Here is a 16,596-nt window from a genome sequence, read left to right as displayed (position 1 = left end):
TATCTTGATTTAGTATTTTTGATTTCAGAAGCATCAACATGGTCAACTCTGTACGTGTCAGAGGGAAACACGCAGCACTTCCTTCTGACTGCAGATTCAGACTTTACACACCGGAAACAAAGAACAAATGATAAAACAAATAGATTATTTGATGTTTAAGAGAATTCACAGAAGCTGAATTTAGGATTAAAGCCTTGATCTCATCTCTTTAAGTAGGAGGTTATAATTATATATATAGATGAATGAATTAATAAATAGTGATTATTGAAACAATCATCAAATTGAATATAATTCAGGGTAAACGGTTTAATGCATACATTGAATTAATGTGTTTATTTAATTTGCCACCGGAAATGTATAATTATGACCTAGTGTGACTTTTAATATTGTAATTTTGGAAATTCATCTATTGCGTGAGAAAATAGTTTAAGATCAATCAGTCTATAACTAATATAAAAAAGGAAAGTAGAAAATGTACAAAACATTTTGGCTCTAGTGAAGAAAAAGATTTGTGCAAAAAAAGTAGTTTGATGACATATTTTCAAAATAAAAGTCATTTGTACTCAATGGAATATAAAAAAGATCCCAGAAGAAAACATAAAAAGACTACAAAGATTGTGGAATATAGAAGATAGAGCTGTAATGGGTCGTTTAACATAAGTCAGTTTAAAGCCTCAAATGTACCAACATGAGACTGAACACGTATAATCACATGTATGATGTTTGGGCTCCATCAGACTGAAGCAGCTTCACTCTGATACTTGCTTACTGTTTGTTACCTGTGTAAACCTGTAGAGCCTGACAGAGGGGCTCTGGATCCAGACTCTGATCTGGATGGGACGGGACACGAGGCCTCTCAGCTCCGGACAAGCCAGGACCCGGGAAGAACGCATTTCCTGCCAAATAAAGAGGCCAGTGTGCACCAAAAAACCCTGGAAAGCAAAAAAGAGCGCAGGGGGAAAAAAAAGAGCCAGAGGCCAGACAGAGACCTCACACACACACACACACACACACACACACACACACACACACACACACACACACACACAGTACCTTCATGTCAGAGCCTGATGAGAGTTTCTTCTCTTCATTCACAGGCCTGAAAAAAACAAGGCTCAGTCAGTCAATCATTCAATCAATCAATCAATCAATCAATCAACCAACCAACCAACCAACCGATCTATCAATCAATCAGTCACTCTGTCAGGAATTCTAACGCCTGATTTCAAACAGTTTCTAACACAGATGTGTCCATGATGTGTCCAGAAACAGAGCAGCAGACATGACAGACGCTCCTCTGCTCTGCTGAAGGCTCTACAGAGCTCCTCCACCAGGGGGCAGCGGCTTGGGCCACATTCTCCGGGGTCAGGACAGTAACTACCCCCCTTCCTTTACCTTCTATTTGCTCAGTGCTGCAGCGCCACTCAGTGGACAGTCTGAGTGAAGGATCGTTACTTCAGGGAACCTGGAAGTCAAAATCATTTGTGTTGTTTTTGTGTTAATAGCGACAATAAATTAATGTTGGACGCTTCAGACTCCACAGCAGAGGAAACAACTCGACTCAATGATAGGATAGACATGATGATGAGGATGAGGTTTCCTGCTCCGCGTTCACACTTGCATCGTGTGATCAAAGGAGAAACAGTGAGCCAGTGTGTAAAAAGTTCTTTATTAATGCGATGATTTCAAGTCTCATTTCAACAAAGGATCAAATCATTGATGTGTCTTTATATAATCAGTGGGACATAGAATAAGTCGCCTTTAAAACCAGCAGCATATAAATTATAACACGACAGCTTTTGACATAACAAAAGCTATTTACGATTTCAGAATAATCAAACATGAAGGCAGCGAAGCGTTTTGGTCTGATCGGTTACAAAACAAACAAAAGGAGAATCAAAGCGATTACATCAGCAGGAGGAATGAAAACATAAACAATTTTCCTTCATATTTCCTTGTTTCCCGTATTGACGGTGCGGTTTGGCCCTCAGGCGTTTGGATTGTTCCTCATCAGCTCGACGTCTGCGTCCACCATCTGCTTGACCAGCTCCTGCAGAGACACACACACATCCACATGTCAGAGACACACACACACACACACACACACACACACACACTCACACACACACACACACATGCTGCAGCTTTAAAGGCACTATTAGGGATTTTCAGATCCCATTTTCAATCGAGATGAGATGACCAACCTCAAATGTCACCTGAGGCTTCCAACCCAACTTCAGCTCGGCCTTAGAGCTGTCGCCCTGCAGGTAGTCCTGTGAGAGAGAGACACACACCATGTGTCAGGTTTGAGACAGGCAGAGACAACACACACACACACACGGACACAGTATGTCCTAGGTCCTGGGTCTCAAGGGGGGCCCACCTGCCACCGTTCAATCAAGTCAGAGACCATCAACGGGACTGGAACCCCCCCATGTTTCAGCCGTCGCTCGTTTGCGTCCAGCTGAAATCTGAAGCCAGCGACTCTCACAGGAGGACACACTCAGCACACTCAACTCAAATACTTCCAAATACTGAAATACTTGAATTCTAGGAGACATTTGACCTTTGACCCGAGCTGACTCACTCTGGACAGGCTTCGTTTCACTTTCTGTTGTGCAAATCAATCAGAAAGCACTTATGGATCCTTAGTATTGATTACCAGGTGGGGTTTTGCGGCCGATGCAGAACGATCAGCTGGGGCGCTCGGCCTCGCCGTTGCCGTGACGAGATGCTCTGCTGTTATGCGACTGTGAAACTTTCTCCATTACAAAGAGTAATTCCTGTAATTACACAGTCAGAGGAGTATTTGATGTAATTGTGGAGTAAATCAGCCTGAAATAATTATGATGAATTACGTCTGCGTGTAATTAGTCTGAAATGTTTCCAGTTCTGAGTGTGAGGAATGTGAGGAGCCGTTCACATGGCAACCAGCCCGATATGCTAGATGAAGTACTCTGATGCTTCACTAGGATACTGTGTGAAAGTACAAGACCTGCACCCGACACTTACACTCAGGAAGTACAGGTGGGGAAATGTAGTTAAGGAAGGACATGAAGGAGGAAGGAGGGAAGGATGCGTCCTTAACCCTGCAGAGGTCATGTGAGGAGGAGGAGGAGGAGGAGGAGGGAAGAGGACAGAGGAGGGATCAACTCATCTGGAAAATGGAAACAGATTTATTTCTGTTTGAAATTAGTACACAACCCGATCACAGCTGTACTCTTCATCACATCATCATCATCACCGCCACGTGGGTCTGAGTCATGTGACCCCAGGAGGCCTTCACCCCCCGGTACTACTCCGTTGTACCTTCGGTTGGTTCCTCGTGTCCTGGAGACGAACCTGAGGCAAGGAAACGAGTGGAGAACCTCACTCTCACACTCAGAGGTGAAGAGTTCAAGCACCAACCATAGACTGAAACCCCCCCGTTTCTCCCTTCACTCCATTTCTGCCGACTCTCTCCACTGCTAACAGTGTGAGGAAAGAAGAAATAAGGTTTAGAGACGTGAGAGCAGGATGTGTGTGTGATCGCAGCCCAGAAGGCTGACGGGCAGCAAAGAGCAGAAATCTGACGCAAAGGAATCCTGCTCTTACTGCAACTAAACCACACGCACACACACGCGCGCGCGCGCGCACGCACGCACACACACACACACACACACACACACACACACACACACACACACACACACACACACACACACACACACACATAAGATGGCCGACACAAACGCATGGCATCACGATCGGGTTTGGATTTAGAACCTTCCGGCGCACGTCAGGCGGCGGCGCTTTGTGGTCACAGGTTCGGGCGGCGTTCCAAACTCTGGATCTAGTTTTGGCGTTGGGGAGATGCAAACATGTTGCTCTCATGTTGGAAGCTCACACACACACACGTCCAGCCGCACATCAAACGCTCTCATGTTCCTCGCCCGCTCTGTCGGAGCGTTGCATGCTGGGACGCTGTGATGTGGTTTTTGGACGTCCAGTAGCGTTTCTGCTGTTTGTACAGTAGTGGACTGGAGCTCTTACACACACACACACACACACACACACAGAGAGAGACTTCAAAGCCGATCAGATAAAGAGCAGAGAACCCAGCGAGGGCCCGGAGCCCACGGTCTCAGCGTCCCAGCCACGACCCAGATGTTCCGACCAGACCCGCATGCCGCGACCTTTGACCTCACTGGGGTTTTGACAGATGAACTCACCCCTGATCCTGAGCTTTTTATGGAGCCTGAGATGAGATTCCTGCTGCGACACAAAGACGGAGATGAAAGGAAAACCAAACTCCCAGAGCCCCGATGGTGGCGGGAACATGGAGGCTGCTGCTGTATTCACTGTGTGACCAGGTGTGTGTGTGTGTGTGTGTGTGTGTGTGTGTGTGTGTGTGCTTGTGTGTGCAGGTGGGATATGAGCAAACCTCCATCATTCCTCACCATTAAGATCCAAAGTCACAAATATGTCACTGGTCAGTCTCTAACTCGCCCCCGCCAGCATCGCCTCAACTTACCGCTTCCTTTAACACACAAAAGCTGGGATACAATGTGTGTGTGTGAGTGTGGAGGGGGAGTGAAGAGACTCTAGTTGGAATTCCAAGTGCAAAATAATCCATGATTGTTACGTGAATGAGTTTGTCACACTGACCCTCCCGGACATTAGGTGGCGCTGTTAAACACAGAGAAGAGGAGTTTCATGCTTCATCTCGCCCACAAACACAAACTCAGCAAACAAGCGCTCCAACAAATGAGCTCAACCTTAGCTCAGCTGCTCTAACCTCTTCTTCTCTTGCTTAATTCAGCAGGAAACATCAACACGCCATGATTCTGGAAACATCCGTCGCTCCCAACCAGGACAGTAACCACGGAGACACAACGGCTGTTTATGTTAAAGATTTAGGATTGACTGAACACTAAATCTATGATGTGATATTGTTGTTTACGCTGCACAACAAATGTACACACTGAATGTTTCTCCTTGTATTTCTGTTGGTGAAGTGTGAGGAGGAGTGCACTCTCTGGGCTCGTTTATACTCTTTGTACTTGTATCAAATATCTATGAAATACAATGTCAACCAATCACAGACAGGAACAGAAGAGAAGGCAAACCTAGGACAATATCACTCACTCCCTGCTAGAGGTCAAAGGCCGCACTTTGGAGCAGTTTACCAGTTTGACTGTGTGTGTGTGTGTGTGTGAGAGAGAGTGACAGAGAGCGAGCTGTGTGAGTTATAGCTCAGGTTTCCTTCCCTGACTCCCTGCACAGTTTGGCCTGCACACAATGTGTTAAGTGACCTCTAAAGGGTGGCCCTGTCACCCTGACCACACACACACACACACACACACACACACACACACACACACACACACACACACACACACACACACACACACACGGACAATTTTTAATACACTCTCTCCTCCCTCCCTCTTTCTCTCTCCCCTCTCGCTCGCTCTCTCCCCCTCTTTCTCTCCTTCTTGCTCTTTCTCTCTTCCCCCTCTCTCTCTCTCCTTGCTTTCTCTCCTTCTCTCTTGCGCTCTCTCTCCATCCTGCTCTCTCACTCTTTCTCTCTCTCTCCCCTTGCTCTTTTTCACTCTCTCTCTCTCTCTCCCTCCCCTTGCTCTTTCTCTCTCTCTCTCTTTCTCTCTCTCTCCTGTGATGATTGCTCTCCATCAGCGCTCATTAAAATTCCTGGGGGAGCCATGTGATAAATATTTACAAGGCTGAGGACACACTCCACACACACTCCAAACACACTCTAAACACACTCCACACACAGTCGAGTGGTTGGGTGTAATCGTCAGTCGTGTTGTGTTCGCTGCCGATCCACAGCGGGCGAACGTGTGATGTGTTTACTGTCCACATGACAAGCAGAGGACAGAAGATATCGTGTGTGTGTGTGTGTGTGTGTGTGTGTGAGTGTGTGTGTGTGTGTGTGTGTGTGTGTGTGTGTGTGTGTGTGTGTTTATCACTGAGCTGGAGAGTAACTCAACTACTTTATACTCGGCTACTTTATTCTACTTACTTACTTTACTTAAGTTCAGTGATCCTTATTTAAAAAAGAGCAAAAAATTAAATACAACAATTTATAAAATAATACTTTCATTATTCTTTAAATAAAACAGCATAAAAACAAAAACTACACTTGACCTGAAAGCAGCAAAACTGAAAATCGGAAATCTTATTAAATATATTATTAATATCATTTTTAAATGTGTCTTCTGTTCTTCTTTCCCTCTATATTCCCTCGTTCTCTTTCTTGATTGTATTTCTTCAAATACTACTTTCCTTCACTCCATCAGTGTGTTGGATGTGAGCTGCTGCTGCTGTGATCACATGCAAGGATCCTCTCTTAATGTGTGAACTTTATGGAAATGAAGAGGAAAATATCACACACTGGCACATCTGGACGCGCACACACACACACGGTAACCACAGTGAAGCTGGACTCCTCACTACTGTTCCCCAGGGCTGTGTGTGTGTGTGTGTGTGTGTGTGTGTGTGTGTGTGTGCGCGTGTGTGTGCGTGTGTGTGTGTGTGTGCTGGTGGAGGGGCTCACAGATCCCCCCTACCTCCTGTACTCTATTATTCCTGCGGACGGGAAACGGATCATAATTCCCGGAGTCAGCAAAAAGCTAGAGACGGAGCGAGCAAGCAAGAGGGGAGGGAGAGAGGGAGAGAGAGAGAGGGAGAAAGATAGATAGATAGAGGCAGAAAGAGAGAGAGAGAGGGGACAGGGCGAGCGATGAGCTTCAGCTGACTGTTAACTTCCACTGAGGTCAAATAAAAACTGCAATAAATGTGTGTTTAGTCTGTTTGCGCACGTTTGTGTAATAAGCCCGAGCTCTGTAGTAGTGTATGTGTGTGTGTGGGTGTGTGTGTGTGTGTATGTGTGTGCGAGTGTGTTTCTATCAGCCTCTGGGTGTTTCATATTTCAGGAGACATCAAAGGCGAACATAATTTCCCTTCTTTAAACAACATTCTTTACAATCACATCTTACAGAGAGGGGGGGGATAGAGCGAGAGAGGGAGAGAGAGCCAGAGAGCCAGAGAGAGAGAGGGAGAGAGGGAGAGAAAGGGAGAGGGAGCAAGAGAGTTATCTTGTTTTTATCTTAATGGTGGTGTAATCTAAGTGGAGCTCTGCTGCTGCCTGGTTACTACAGGTTGTAGTTCTCACAGACAGCGTGTTTACGTGTACATTAAAACTTTGATTGTAGTCTGATTACAGCAATAAATCAGAATTTTCATGCGTGGTATAAACACCATAATTAGATTGTAATCAACAGAAATCTCAGATCATGAGACGGTAAAGTGATTTATTCAGACTGTAACTGTTTAACAGCACCGCTACACCGCTAAAGGCTCCAACTTTAGGAGGAAAGACTCCATTTACACTATGAAGCTCAACACACATGGATGGAGCTTAGTGTGGTCAACTGAGTGAACATCACACAAATATACAGTATATATGTGTGTGTGTGTATATATTTATGTGTGTGTGTGTGTGTGTGTGTGTGTCTTAGATGTGTCTTACCCACAATACAGACAAATACTCAGTGTACAGCCTGCATGTATAAGTACTGCAATCCACTGGACAATTATGATGGCTATGTCAGGGTTAGTTGGGTCATTCCTCATACAGATTGTTAATTTTGTCATTGAATTTCAGACAAAATAAGGGATTTAAAGATTTTGATAGTTTTTGTGCGTTCAAATCTTTCCCCACAAACGTAAGAGGCAAACATAACTAAGTGCCTCAGCCTCTATCATCAACAACAACCAGCATTCAGTCACACACCTGCCCCCATCTCTCTCACACACACACGCACACGCACACACGCACGCACACACACACACACACTGGTTTACATACCAGCCCTCATTTTCAGAGCTGTTTTGGCACAAGAGATGCGCAGTATAAAAGGGTGAAGAAGAAAGAAAGAGAAATCTCTCTCTCTCTCTCTCTCTTTGGCACACACGCACGCATGAGCTTGCGCACACACACATAACATCTTCTGGCAGCAGAATGTGTCCTGGTTCTTTGGTGAGAAATCAAAGCGTGAAGTTCCTGGGCTGCTGGAACGACTTAGATTTGTTGCCGTTTCGCTTCGTTTTGAGGTCCGACGCGGTTGTTTACATTTGGATCGTGTGTTGGCGCTTTAGCTAAATGCACCAAGTTACTTTCTATCTGGAAAGATGGATGGAGCAGAAAGGAGGAGGGACAGGGACAGGGACAGAGACAGAGAGAGAGAGAGAGAGAGAGAGAGAGAGAGAGAGAGAGAGAGAGAGAGCGAGGGAGGGAGGGAGGGAGGTTTAAAGGGCTTGAACGGGCATGCTCGGCGGTCCCGGGTCAGCGGAGCTACAGTCTCGTCTTTCTCTCCCGTCCTGTCGTGGAAAAAGTAGATAAAGGAGAGGAAAAGGGCCAAGGGTGGGAGGGAGGGAGGGATGGAGGCGTCGGTGGAGGATGACAACACGGGGAGGACAGGGGAACGGCCATCGTCTGTAGGCCACATCTCTGCAGGAATGGCGTTTCCTCTGCGAGCAGCATTCCTGGCCTTATCGGCCGCCCTGATCTGCTGTTCTCATCGTGCCCAAACAGGGAGAGCCAGAAACCTGAATGTGTGTGTGAGAGAGAAGTCACTCTCATTCACTACGTCTGCTGGCTGGTGATAGAGTGATAAGAAGGAGGGGAAAAACAGCCAGCAGAGGAAGAGGCCTCGTCGAGAAGCCATCAGCTCGCCAGAGAACAGGAGGGGGAGAGAGAGTTTGAGCAGAGAGAGGGGGAGAGAGAGAGAGGGAGGGAGGGAGAGAGAGAGAGAGGCTCTACAGAGTGAGTACGTGGGGAGATGTATGGAAGTACATTAAAGACCAGCAGAAGACTAGAGGAGATGAATGAATCCTCTACCTCGCCTGTACAGAGAACAAAGCAGGTGGCGCTGCTGCGTGACCCCGCCCGTATTCTGCTGCGTGACCCCGCCCCTATTCTGCTGCGTGACCCTGCCCCTAATTCTGACTGAAAGAGATGTGATCAACACGTTGCCCTTCCTCTCAGGTTTGTGTGCAAATGGCTGTGGAGTTCATCTTGTCTCAGCTGTTATTGGATGTTCCTCTGATCTGATGAACTGTTTCATCCTCCAGAAGCTCCTGATCTGTTCAACCAACCAGACGTTCACGCAAATAACTCCTCATTTCTTTCTGGAAATCCAACTTGCTACGGTTATTGTCTCGACTAAGCGGCACCTGGCACGCCGGCATCTGCTCGCTCACTCGCTCTTGGACCATCACCTCGACGACTCGACTCATTCTGCTTCACGCGCATTTCCTGGTGGCTTCCTGCCCGGAGCGCAGCAGGAACTGTGACGCATGTGTGTGACAGAGCTTTAATTCGAGCTCTAATCTGCAAAACCAGAGAAGGGGAGATGTTCAAGAGCAGCTCTGCATCTTTCAAGGAGCAGCGGTGCGTTTGTCAGAGCAGAGAGTTCACGTGTCGCTGCTGATATCTGAGCGTCCGTCTGACGTTTGGGTGTTTACACCGCACGTTATTCACTTCTACTTCAAAGTTTGCAAAACAAAAGTCAGTGTAGCATCGGTGAATGTGCTGCAGCCACGTTCCCTCGTTCACAACGCTACCAGGGGGTTTGTGTTTATGTTACCACGGCGATTTCCTTATCTTCAGACCAGGTAAACTTCATAAAACACAAAGACCTGAGGGTGAACCATACGCATCAAATCTGCTCGGCCCTCCCAGTGTGTGGGTGTGTGTGTGTGTGTGTCGGGGGGTTCCAGAATTAATTACCCAATCAAGATAACAAGCCTGGGAGAGACATTAAAGAGGTCACACAACAATTAACCTCAGTCTAAACCCCACACACACACAGACGCAGAGGAAAGGTGATGTGTGTGGCAGAGGTCAGAGGTCACTGAACACTACACTTCTCCCCCTCAGCGGTGCAAAGTAACTCAAACACTTCACTTCATTACAGTTTGAGGTGCGAGTTGTAACATTACGTAACATTGGTTACGGGGTGAGTTAAATCATCGTAACCATGGAGATAACATCTCCTCTTCCCTTCCTTCAGTCTGTCTTTTCCTCAAGCCTTCACTCCATTGAATCCTTCTTCCTCATCTTTCTTCTCTTGTTACCTTCCTTCCTTCCTCGGATAAACAAAGCAATCTCAACTCTACATGTCTCATTCTATTCTTCCTTCCATCCTTCCTTCTGTCCTTATGTCCTTCCCCTTCTCTAATTAACTAGTGTCATCTTTACTTACTTTACTTATTCTGTCCTTCTCGTCTTCTATATTTTCTTCTGCCCTAACTTCCTTCCTTCTTTACTTAACGGTTCCTCCTATAATGTCTTCCTTCTTTCCTTTCTTCCTTCAGTCTGTCCTCATCTCCTTCCTTCCTTTGCCCCAACGGCTCATACTTCTATCTCCTTGTTAACTGCAAGGAACATACACAGGTTTCATGCTATCGTTCTGCTCTACATCCTGCGCTCTGTCCATCTGGCTGTGCAGCGTGACGCTCTACCTGTGCCGCTCTGACTGCCGAACCTCTGGCGGCGTCGGCTTGTTTACGGTGGGATATTGAGTGAGTCGGGGGCTAAAGTGGAGTGGAGTCGGATGTGGTTCACACATTCCACCAGAGACTCAGATTACACTGCAGGAAACAGCAGCCCGGCCAGACACACACACAGACACACACACACACACACACACACACACACACACACACACACACACACACACAGCCTCGCTCTCACTTATAAACACACCGCTTCTATGGGACACACATACACACTCCCGCACTCAAACAAAGCCCTTGTGCGCGCTCGCTCACCCACACCCACACACACCCACACACACAGTATAAATCTCAGCGAGTCGCTCTGGGCCGGCGCTACACCTCCATCCTCCATCCCTCGCTCACTTTCCTCCTTTCCTTTCCTTCCTTCCTGCCCTTCCTGTCATTCTCAGAGTCTCGGCTCAGCTCATTTTTCTCTTCTTCTACATCAGCGCCTCAGAACGATGCACGCCGCCCCCACAAGAGGTGAAAGACAAAGCTACTGAATACCTAAAACACTGAGAGAAGTTCTGTTAATGTTGATTTATTTGCTGAGAATTGCTCTATAAAGGAGACATGTTGTGTTATGTTGTTACTTTTCTGCATGTGGGCTAAGCTACTAAGCTAGTTTCCAAGCTACATGCTACTTCTGATTGAAAGTAGTTGAGACGTAGCCACGCTGTAGCTACACGGCGAGCTCCAGAGGAAAAGCAGCTTAAAGTACAAATGAGGCGTTGCGAGGAACACCAAAGAGGCAGACGACATGTTTAAAACACGGAAAGTCGAGCTTTAGCGTGTGCACTTTAGCGTGTACAGACTTGGCAGTTCATTTTTTGGTGCTCCTCTAATCCTCACATTACAGTCCAGCGTTTCAGGCTGAAACAGGGAACAGGGAGCCTTTATGGAAACCTCCGCTCGGCTCCTCTGCTGGGGAGCCTCCACCAGCCTGACAGCCTGACAGCACAGAATTCTGGGTAATGAAGCCCAGCTGGGACAAGGGGGCAAAGACGCGAGTTGACAACCTTCTGCATCCTCTCTCCCTCTCTCACTACCTCTCTCGCTCCCTCTCTCTTTCTCTCTCTCTCCCCATCTCTCTCTCTCTCACTCCCCTTCCCTCCCTCCCTCCCCTGGCAGGTTTCTCTCGTCAGGCGCGGTGCCGGATAACGCCGGCTGATAGTGCAGGAATCCTGGCCCGGGCTCCTCTGAGCTCTCACGATCTTCTGGAGGAGCGAGTGAGTTACTGTGAGAAGGTGAAGATACACCCACGATAAACCCATCAGGCTGCTGACACCAGAGCACACTCGGGGCTCTAACAACGCTCTCTTTTTTACACTGTGACGTGCAAGCAAAGTACGAGCGTCACGAGCAACACAAGCAACGTTTACGCACGTAGCAATGCTCCAATATGACTCTGACTCACACCAGTAGGTCAGAAGGTCCAGGACAAACGTAGCTGGCCTGTTGGGGCTGTCAGCGGGGCGTGTTCACGCTAACACTGGGGCTGCGAATGCGTTTCCTGTCTCAATACGGACGCACTTCAGTGTTTGTGGTCAAATCAAAGCTCCTTTATATTGGAGCACCTTCGTGCAGCTGCCGTGTCTCTCTGTGCCGGGTCAGTCTGTAGGCTGGACTGCCGAGGGGCCCAGGGTGGTTCCGCTCTGACGGTAGGAGGAAACTCCTTCAGGAAATACCAGACTGCCAGACACACACACACATACACACACACACACACACAATCCACAATCTGGCTCTTTCTCTCTGGTTGGAGCAGACTGAAGCTTGTGGACGAGAGGCCCAGTGGTCCTCTCTTTACTCTTTCACTTCTCCATTTCTACTTACACACTGAGTTACTGCTTTGTTAAGCCCTCAAAACAACACAACATTACACTATATAACACAACACAAAACCACACTATGCAACACAAAACCACACAACACAGGCACAATAAAACGGCATTTGGCAAAAGGCATTTGTAAAGCTCAGAAGTTAGTGGTTGTTTTATACTGGATCTGAGTCCCATTAATGTGATATGACAGTATTTCATACCTATGGGGTCACATTGATAACCCAATAAGCTCTAACGTCACATTGAGGGTTAGTGTCGTCACCTCACGCTCTCTCTGATTCAGACATGATCCTTATTGTCTGTTTGTGCGTTTGTGTGTAATGTAGCTCTACACTGGTATGAAAGATTCCTGTGTTTCCCAAAAAACACGCCCTAACACACAGTGAGGTAACATGAATGAGAAGAAGTCCAATCTGAGCGTTTGCATGATGGATTTGATCTTTGCTCTGTTTGACCTTTGACCTATACAGACTTTTGTGCGTCATCGTTTTTATCTATAGGGATGAGCTCGCCACCGCAGATACCAGACTTGATGCAAAACTGGACGGGACTGCTGCGTCATCACACACCTGCGAGGTGGGGAGAGAAAAGGGGCTAGAGGGGGAGGGGCATGGAGGGAGGAGGGGCGGGGCTCACATCCCTCCCTGCTGTGATACTTTATCTGGTCTGTGTTTGTGTGAAAGCTTCAGAATCAACAGGAATTCCACAATTCAACAAGTCATAGAATCAAAATTGTTGGGTCCATTCCGTGGCTCTTTCCGTCTTCACTCATACAGGCCACGCCCTTTTGAGCCTGACTACAGTTTCCGCTGTGAAATTCAAGTTAACAAGTCTGTTCACGAGACAAAGTCTGACTTGACATGAACTCAAGCATTTCCTTGTTTGCATGAAGGTCGTAAACCGAAGTGCAGAAGTTTGATGTTTCTGGTGGAGAATCAACATGTTTCCATTGTGTTAAAGTTTTAAAATGTGATATTTGCAGGTATTTGTGTGTTCTAATGTCCTGTGTCACTGTGTGTCAGGTCTCACACATTAACCCTGAGCTGACCACAGGAAGTTCTAATCAGCAGCGTGGCGTGGCTCCCCGGCCCCCCCTCCACAATAGAGATACCAGGATCGCGTTTCCACTGCCGAGGGTCAAGGGTCAATCCCATTTTTCAGCCCTCTCTGTCCCTTGTTTTTCCCGTCCAGATCCTTTTTCTCCAGAGGTTAAAGCCTCCCGTCACCTAAATTCACATCACTTCACGCGTGGCGAGGGAGCGGCATCCGGCGGGAACAAAGCGCCGTCTCCCCGCCCCACTGATGCTCACCGTCCTACAGCCAGTTTTAGTGTCCCTCTTGATGGACAGTCCTAAGACACGCACAGCCTCTTTGTGTCGTCGTGCTGGCGTGTTTGAGAGCAGCAGGAGGTCAGGTTACACGGAGGCAACGGCCAGAACATCAGCGAGGAAAGGAAACTGACGACAAAACATCCTGTAACCACCTGAATGTGAGAGAGCCTGAAGAACACTGACTCAGGTCATGTGACAGAACATCCATGTATTCACGCACGTAGACAATTCAATGGCAGAATTCTGACTAATCCAGAGCCATCATGGTTTTTATATGATTTAAAGCTTTAATCTGAGTCAGAACTTTGACACGCGTGTAAACACTCTGACAAACTGACTGACAAACAAGCTCCTCACTATGAACCAGGCTGTCAATCAAACTGTGTGTCCAACAACAACAAACTTTTAATTATAGTCGGTGATTAAGAAAAGTGACAAGGTGATCACTTCCTTACACACACACACACACACACGCACAATGCACACAGAGGGAGAGAGAGGGAGGAAGAGAAAGAGAAAGAGAGAGGGCGAGAGAGAGAGAGAGAGAGAGAGAGAGAGAGAGAGAGAGGGAGGGAGGGAGGGAGGGAGGGAGGGAGGGAGGGAGGAAGTAGGGGACCTGATTGGTCACCATCAGATAACAGATTATGGAAATGTGCATATGGAGATGGGAAACTGTTGTTACCATGGTAACACTCAACCACCCTGTTACCTTTGACCTCCACAATGTCTGAGATGAAGGTGAAACAAACAACGATGACGACTGATGAATATAAGAGGTGTAAACATTGTAATATGAGATTTAAGAGGTTTAACAAACTGAACTAAAGTGAGCGTGTGCGTGTGCGTGTGCGTGTGTGGATCCGCTCTGGCCTTTGATCCGCTCTGGCCTTTCATCCTTTTCCACCGCGGCGGCACAGAGCGTCCCCGCCGGCACAGAGCGTCCCGCCGGCACAGAGTGTCGGCTGCCAAGCGCGTCTCCAGGCAGCAGGTCTGGCTGAGGGAGGTGAATGGCTCCACTGTGAAGCGTCTTGGAGAGGACACACGATTCCTCCCTCATATACGGAAACCTTTTAAAATAACGCTCGTATTTCATGCTGCCTTTGTGTGAAAGTACCGAGCTCCTCTGCCAAACATCCAAACTCGGCGTCGAGAGCTCGTTTTCGTGTGCCGGCCGCCATAAATCCAGCCGGCGAGCTTGTTCTGCGGATAAATCACGTTGCTCATAAAAGCCCTTTTGCTTCTTTATGTCTGTCTGGTGTTCTAACGTTCACCTCCATCCATCAGCCCGCAAACTGCTGTCAGAGCGGCCCGGCCTCGTTACCTCGCCGTCCCCTTATCACCCGCTTCTACCGGGAGGAATTCGAGGAATCGCGAATCCGAGCGTGTTTGCTGACACCCAACTATGACAGGGTGAAACACAGACGCACTTATTCACGACACATTAATCACGCAAATGGATCACAGATGCTGGGACGAGCGATTAGTGCTGAGAAACAAGAGCGCATGAGAGCTCTGCGTGTTATCTGAGCCGTGGGATCTGAACCCCGGTGTGATAGTAAAGTCACAGACGTACAGAAGAGCTCCGCCCTGGGAAATGCACCCAGATTGCTGCCTCAGCAATTCTCCGTCCAAGCGGCTGTGGTTCAGTGAGAGGTCTACATGAAGCTCCTCAGCCAGCAGGCCTGCCAGAGACACAGAGCCACGCTAACAGCCCCTCGCTCAACAAAGCCTCTTTACATTACTGGGCTCATTCTGTCCCTCAGTCGTCTTCAGTACAGTGGATGGATGCATGTGGATCGTCCAAAAGAACTCATGATGCGAAGGTTAAGGGCCAAAATGTAAGAGCGGGCACGACAGCGCCACCATCAGGCCTGCTGGTACCAAAACTGAATGTGTTCTTTCCTAGATTGTGACTGACTTGCTCACCAAATCTCATGAACATTGGTTGATTACATTTCCAGTTATCCTGCTGATAAACAGACAGACAGACAGACAAACGCTTCTCCTGCATCTGATGTCCACAAATGTGAGTCCCAGGCTGATAAATGAAGTGGATCGGCCTCTAAGTAGCTGAATATGGAGCAGCTGATGGGTTGGGAAGTCTCCTAACAGGAGGCCAGAGGAGAATTCCGAGCCAACACTGGGAAACTCAAACAGCCACCATATTTCAGGCTTCATTAACTATCAGATATTACGCAACTAACCAGGCCAACTGTTAAAATCTTCTCTGGGGTGCAGCGATGGATGTCTATGAGTTACTGCCTGCCAGCACACACACACACGCACACGCACACGCACACGCACGCCAAACGCACGCACGCACATACACACACATACTCTAATACCTGTTTTTGTCATTGTCCCGATGAAGAATTTACTGGATAGCTGGATATGACATTGCGGTTTCTGCGATCTCTCTCTCTCTCTCTGCCTTTCCCTCTCTCTGTTTCTCTCTGTCTCTCCCTTTTCCTTAAGCTACAAGGGTGACAGCTGGCACAGAGGTCATGGGGGGTCGAGGAGACGCAGGGCATCGGCAGCCCCGCGATTACCGCAACCCGGACTGCCTCATTGTCTACGGAAGAGCGGAGCTGCAGCGCTCGTCCTGCTACAAGGATCCTGGGAATGGATTTATGAGGTCTGACTGCCGGCATGGGGCAACATGAAACACAACACCAGCAACCTGACGCCTGGTGATGATCTACAACCAATAACCTGTGAACATGGAGAGTGAGACGTGTATTGTCGGGTGAGTTCCAGACTGAGGCAAAACACCAGAAGAAGAAGATGTCCACTTCCTGAAACAATCGTACGCATTACCTCAGACAGCTGATCCACCCTGCCAACAGTCAAAATGT

At 47.8% G+C, this 16,596-nt stretch overlaps 1 protein-coding gene across 1 annotated transcript in view; it reads right to left on the bottom strand.

Annotated features, from left to right (window-relative positions):
- Positions 1-1,650: 1,650 nt before the first annotated feature.
- Positions 1,651-16,596, bottom strand: part of gmds (GDP-mannose 4,6-dehydratase) — a 114,844-nt gene continuing 99,898 nt past the window's right edge. The window contains exons 10-11 of the mRNA XM_076154562.1: positions 2,205-2,273; positions 1,651-2,050 (exon numbers count right to left, since the gene is read on the bottom strand). Of these exons, the coding sequence (XP_076010677.1) occupies positions 1,988-2,050; positions 2,205-2,273 (132 nt within the window). The 3' untranslated portion in view covers positions 1,651-1,987. The remainder of the gene's footprint in view (positions 2,051-2,204; positions 2,274-16,596) is intronic.

This window comes from Genypterus blacodes, unplaced genomic scaffold (genome assembly GCF_046128005.1).
Source record: "Genypterus blacodes isolate CSIRO-AG114 ecotype Tasmania unplaced genomic scaffold, CSIRO-AGI_Gbla_v1 ptg000062l_1, whole genome shotgun sequence".
Taxonomy (NCBI): domain Eukaryota; kingdom Metazoa; phylum Chordata; class Actinopteri; order Ophidiiformes; family Ophidiidae; genus Genypterus; species Genypterus blacodes.
This window is presented reverse-complemented; position numbering and strand designations above follow the sequence as displayed.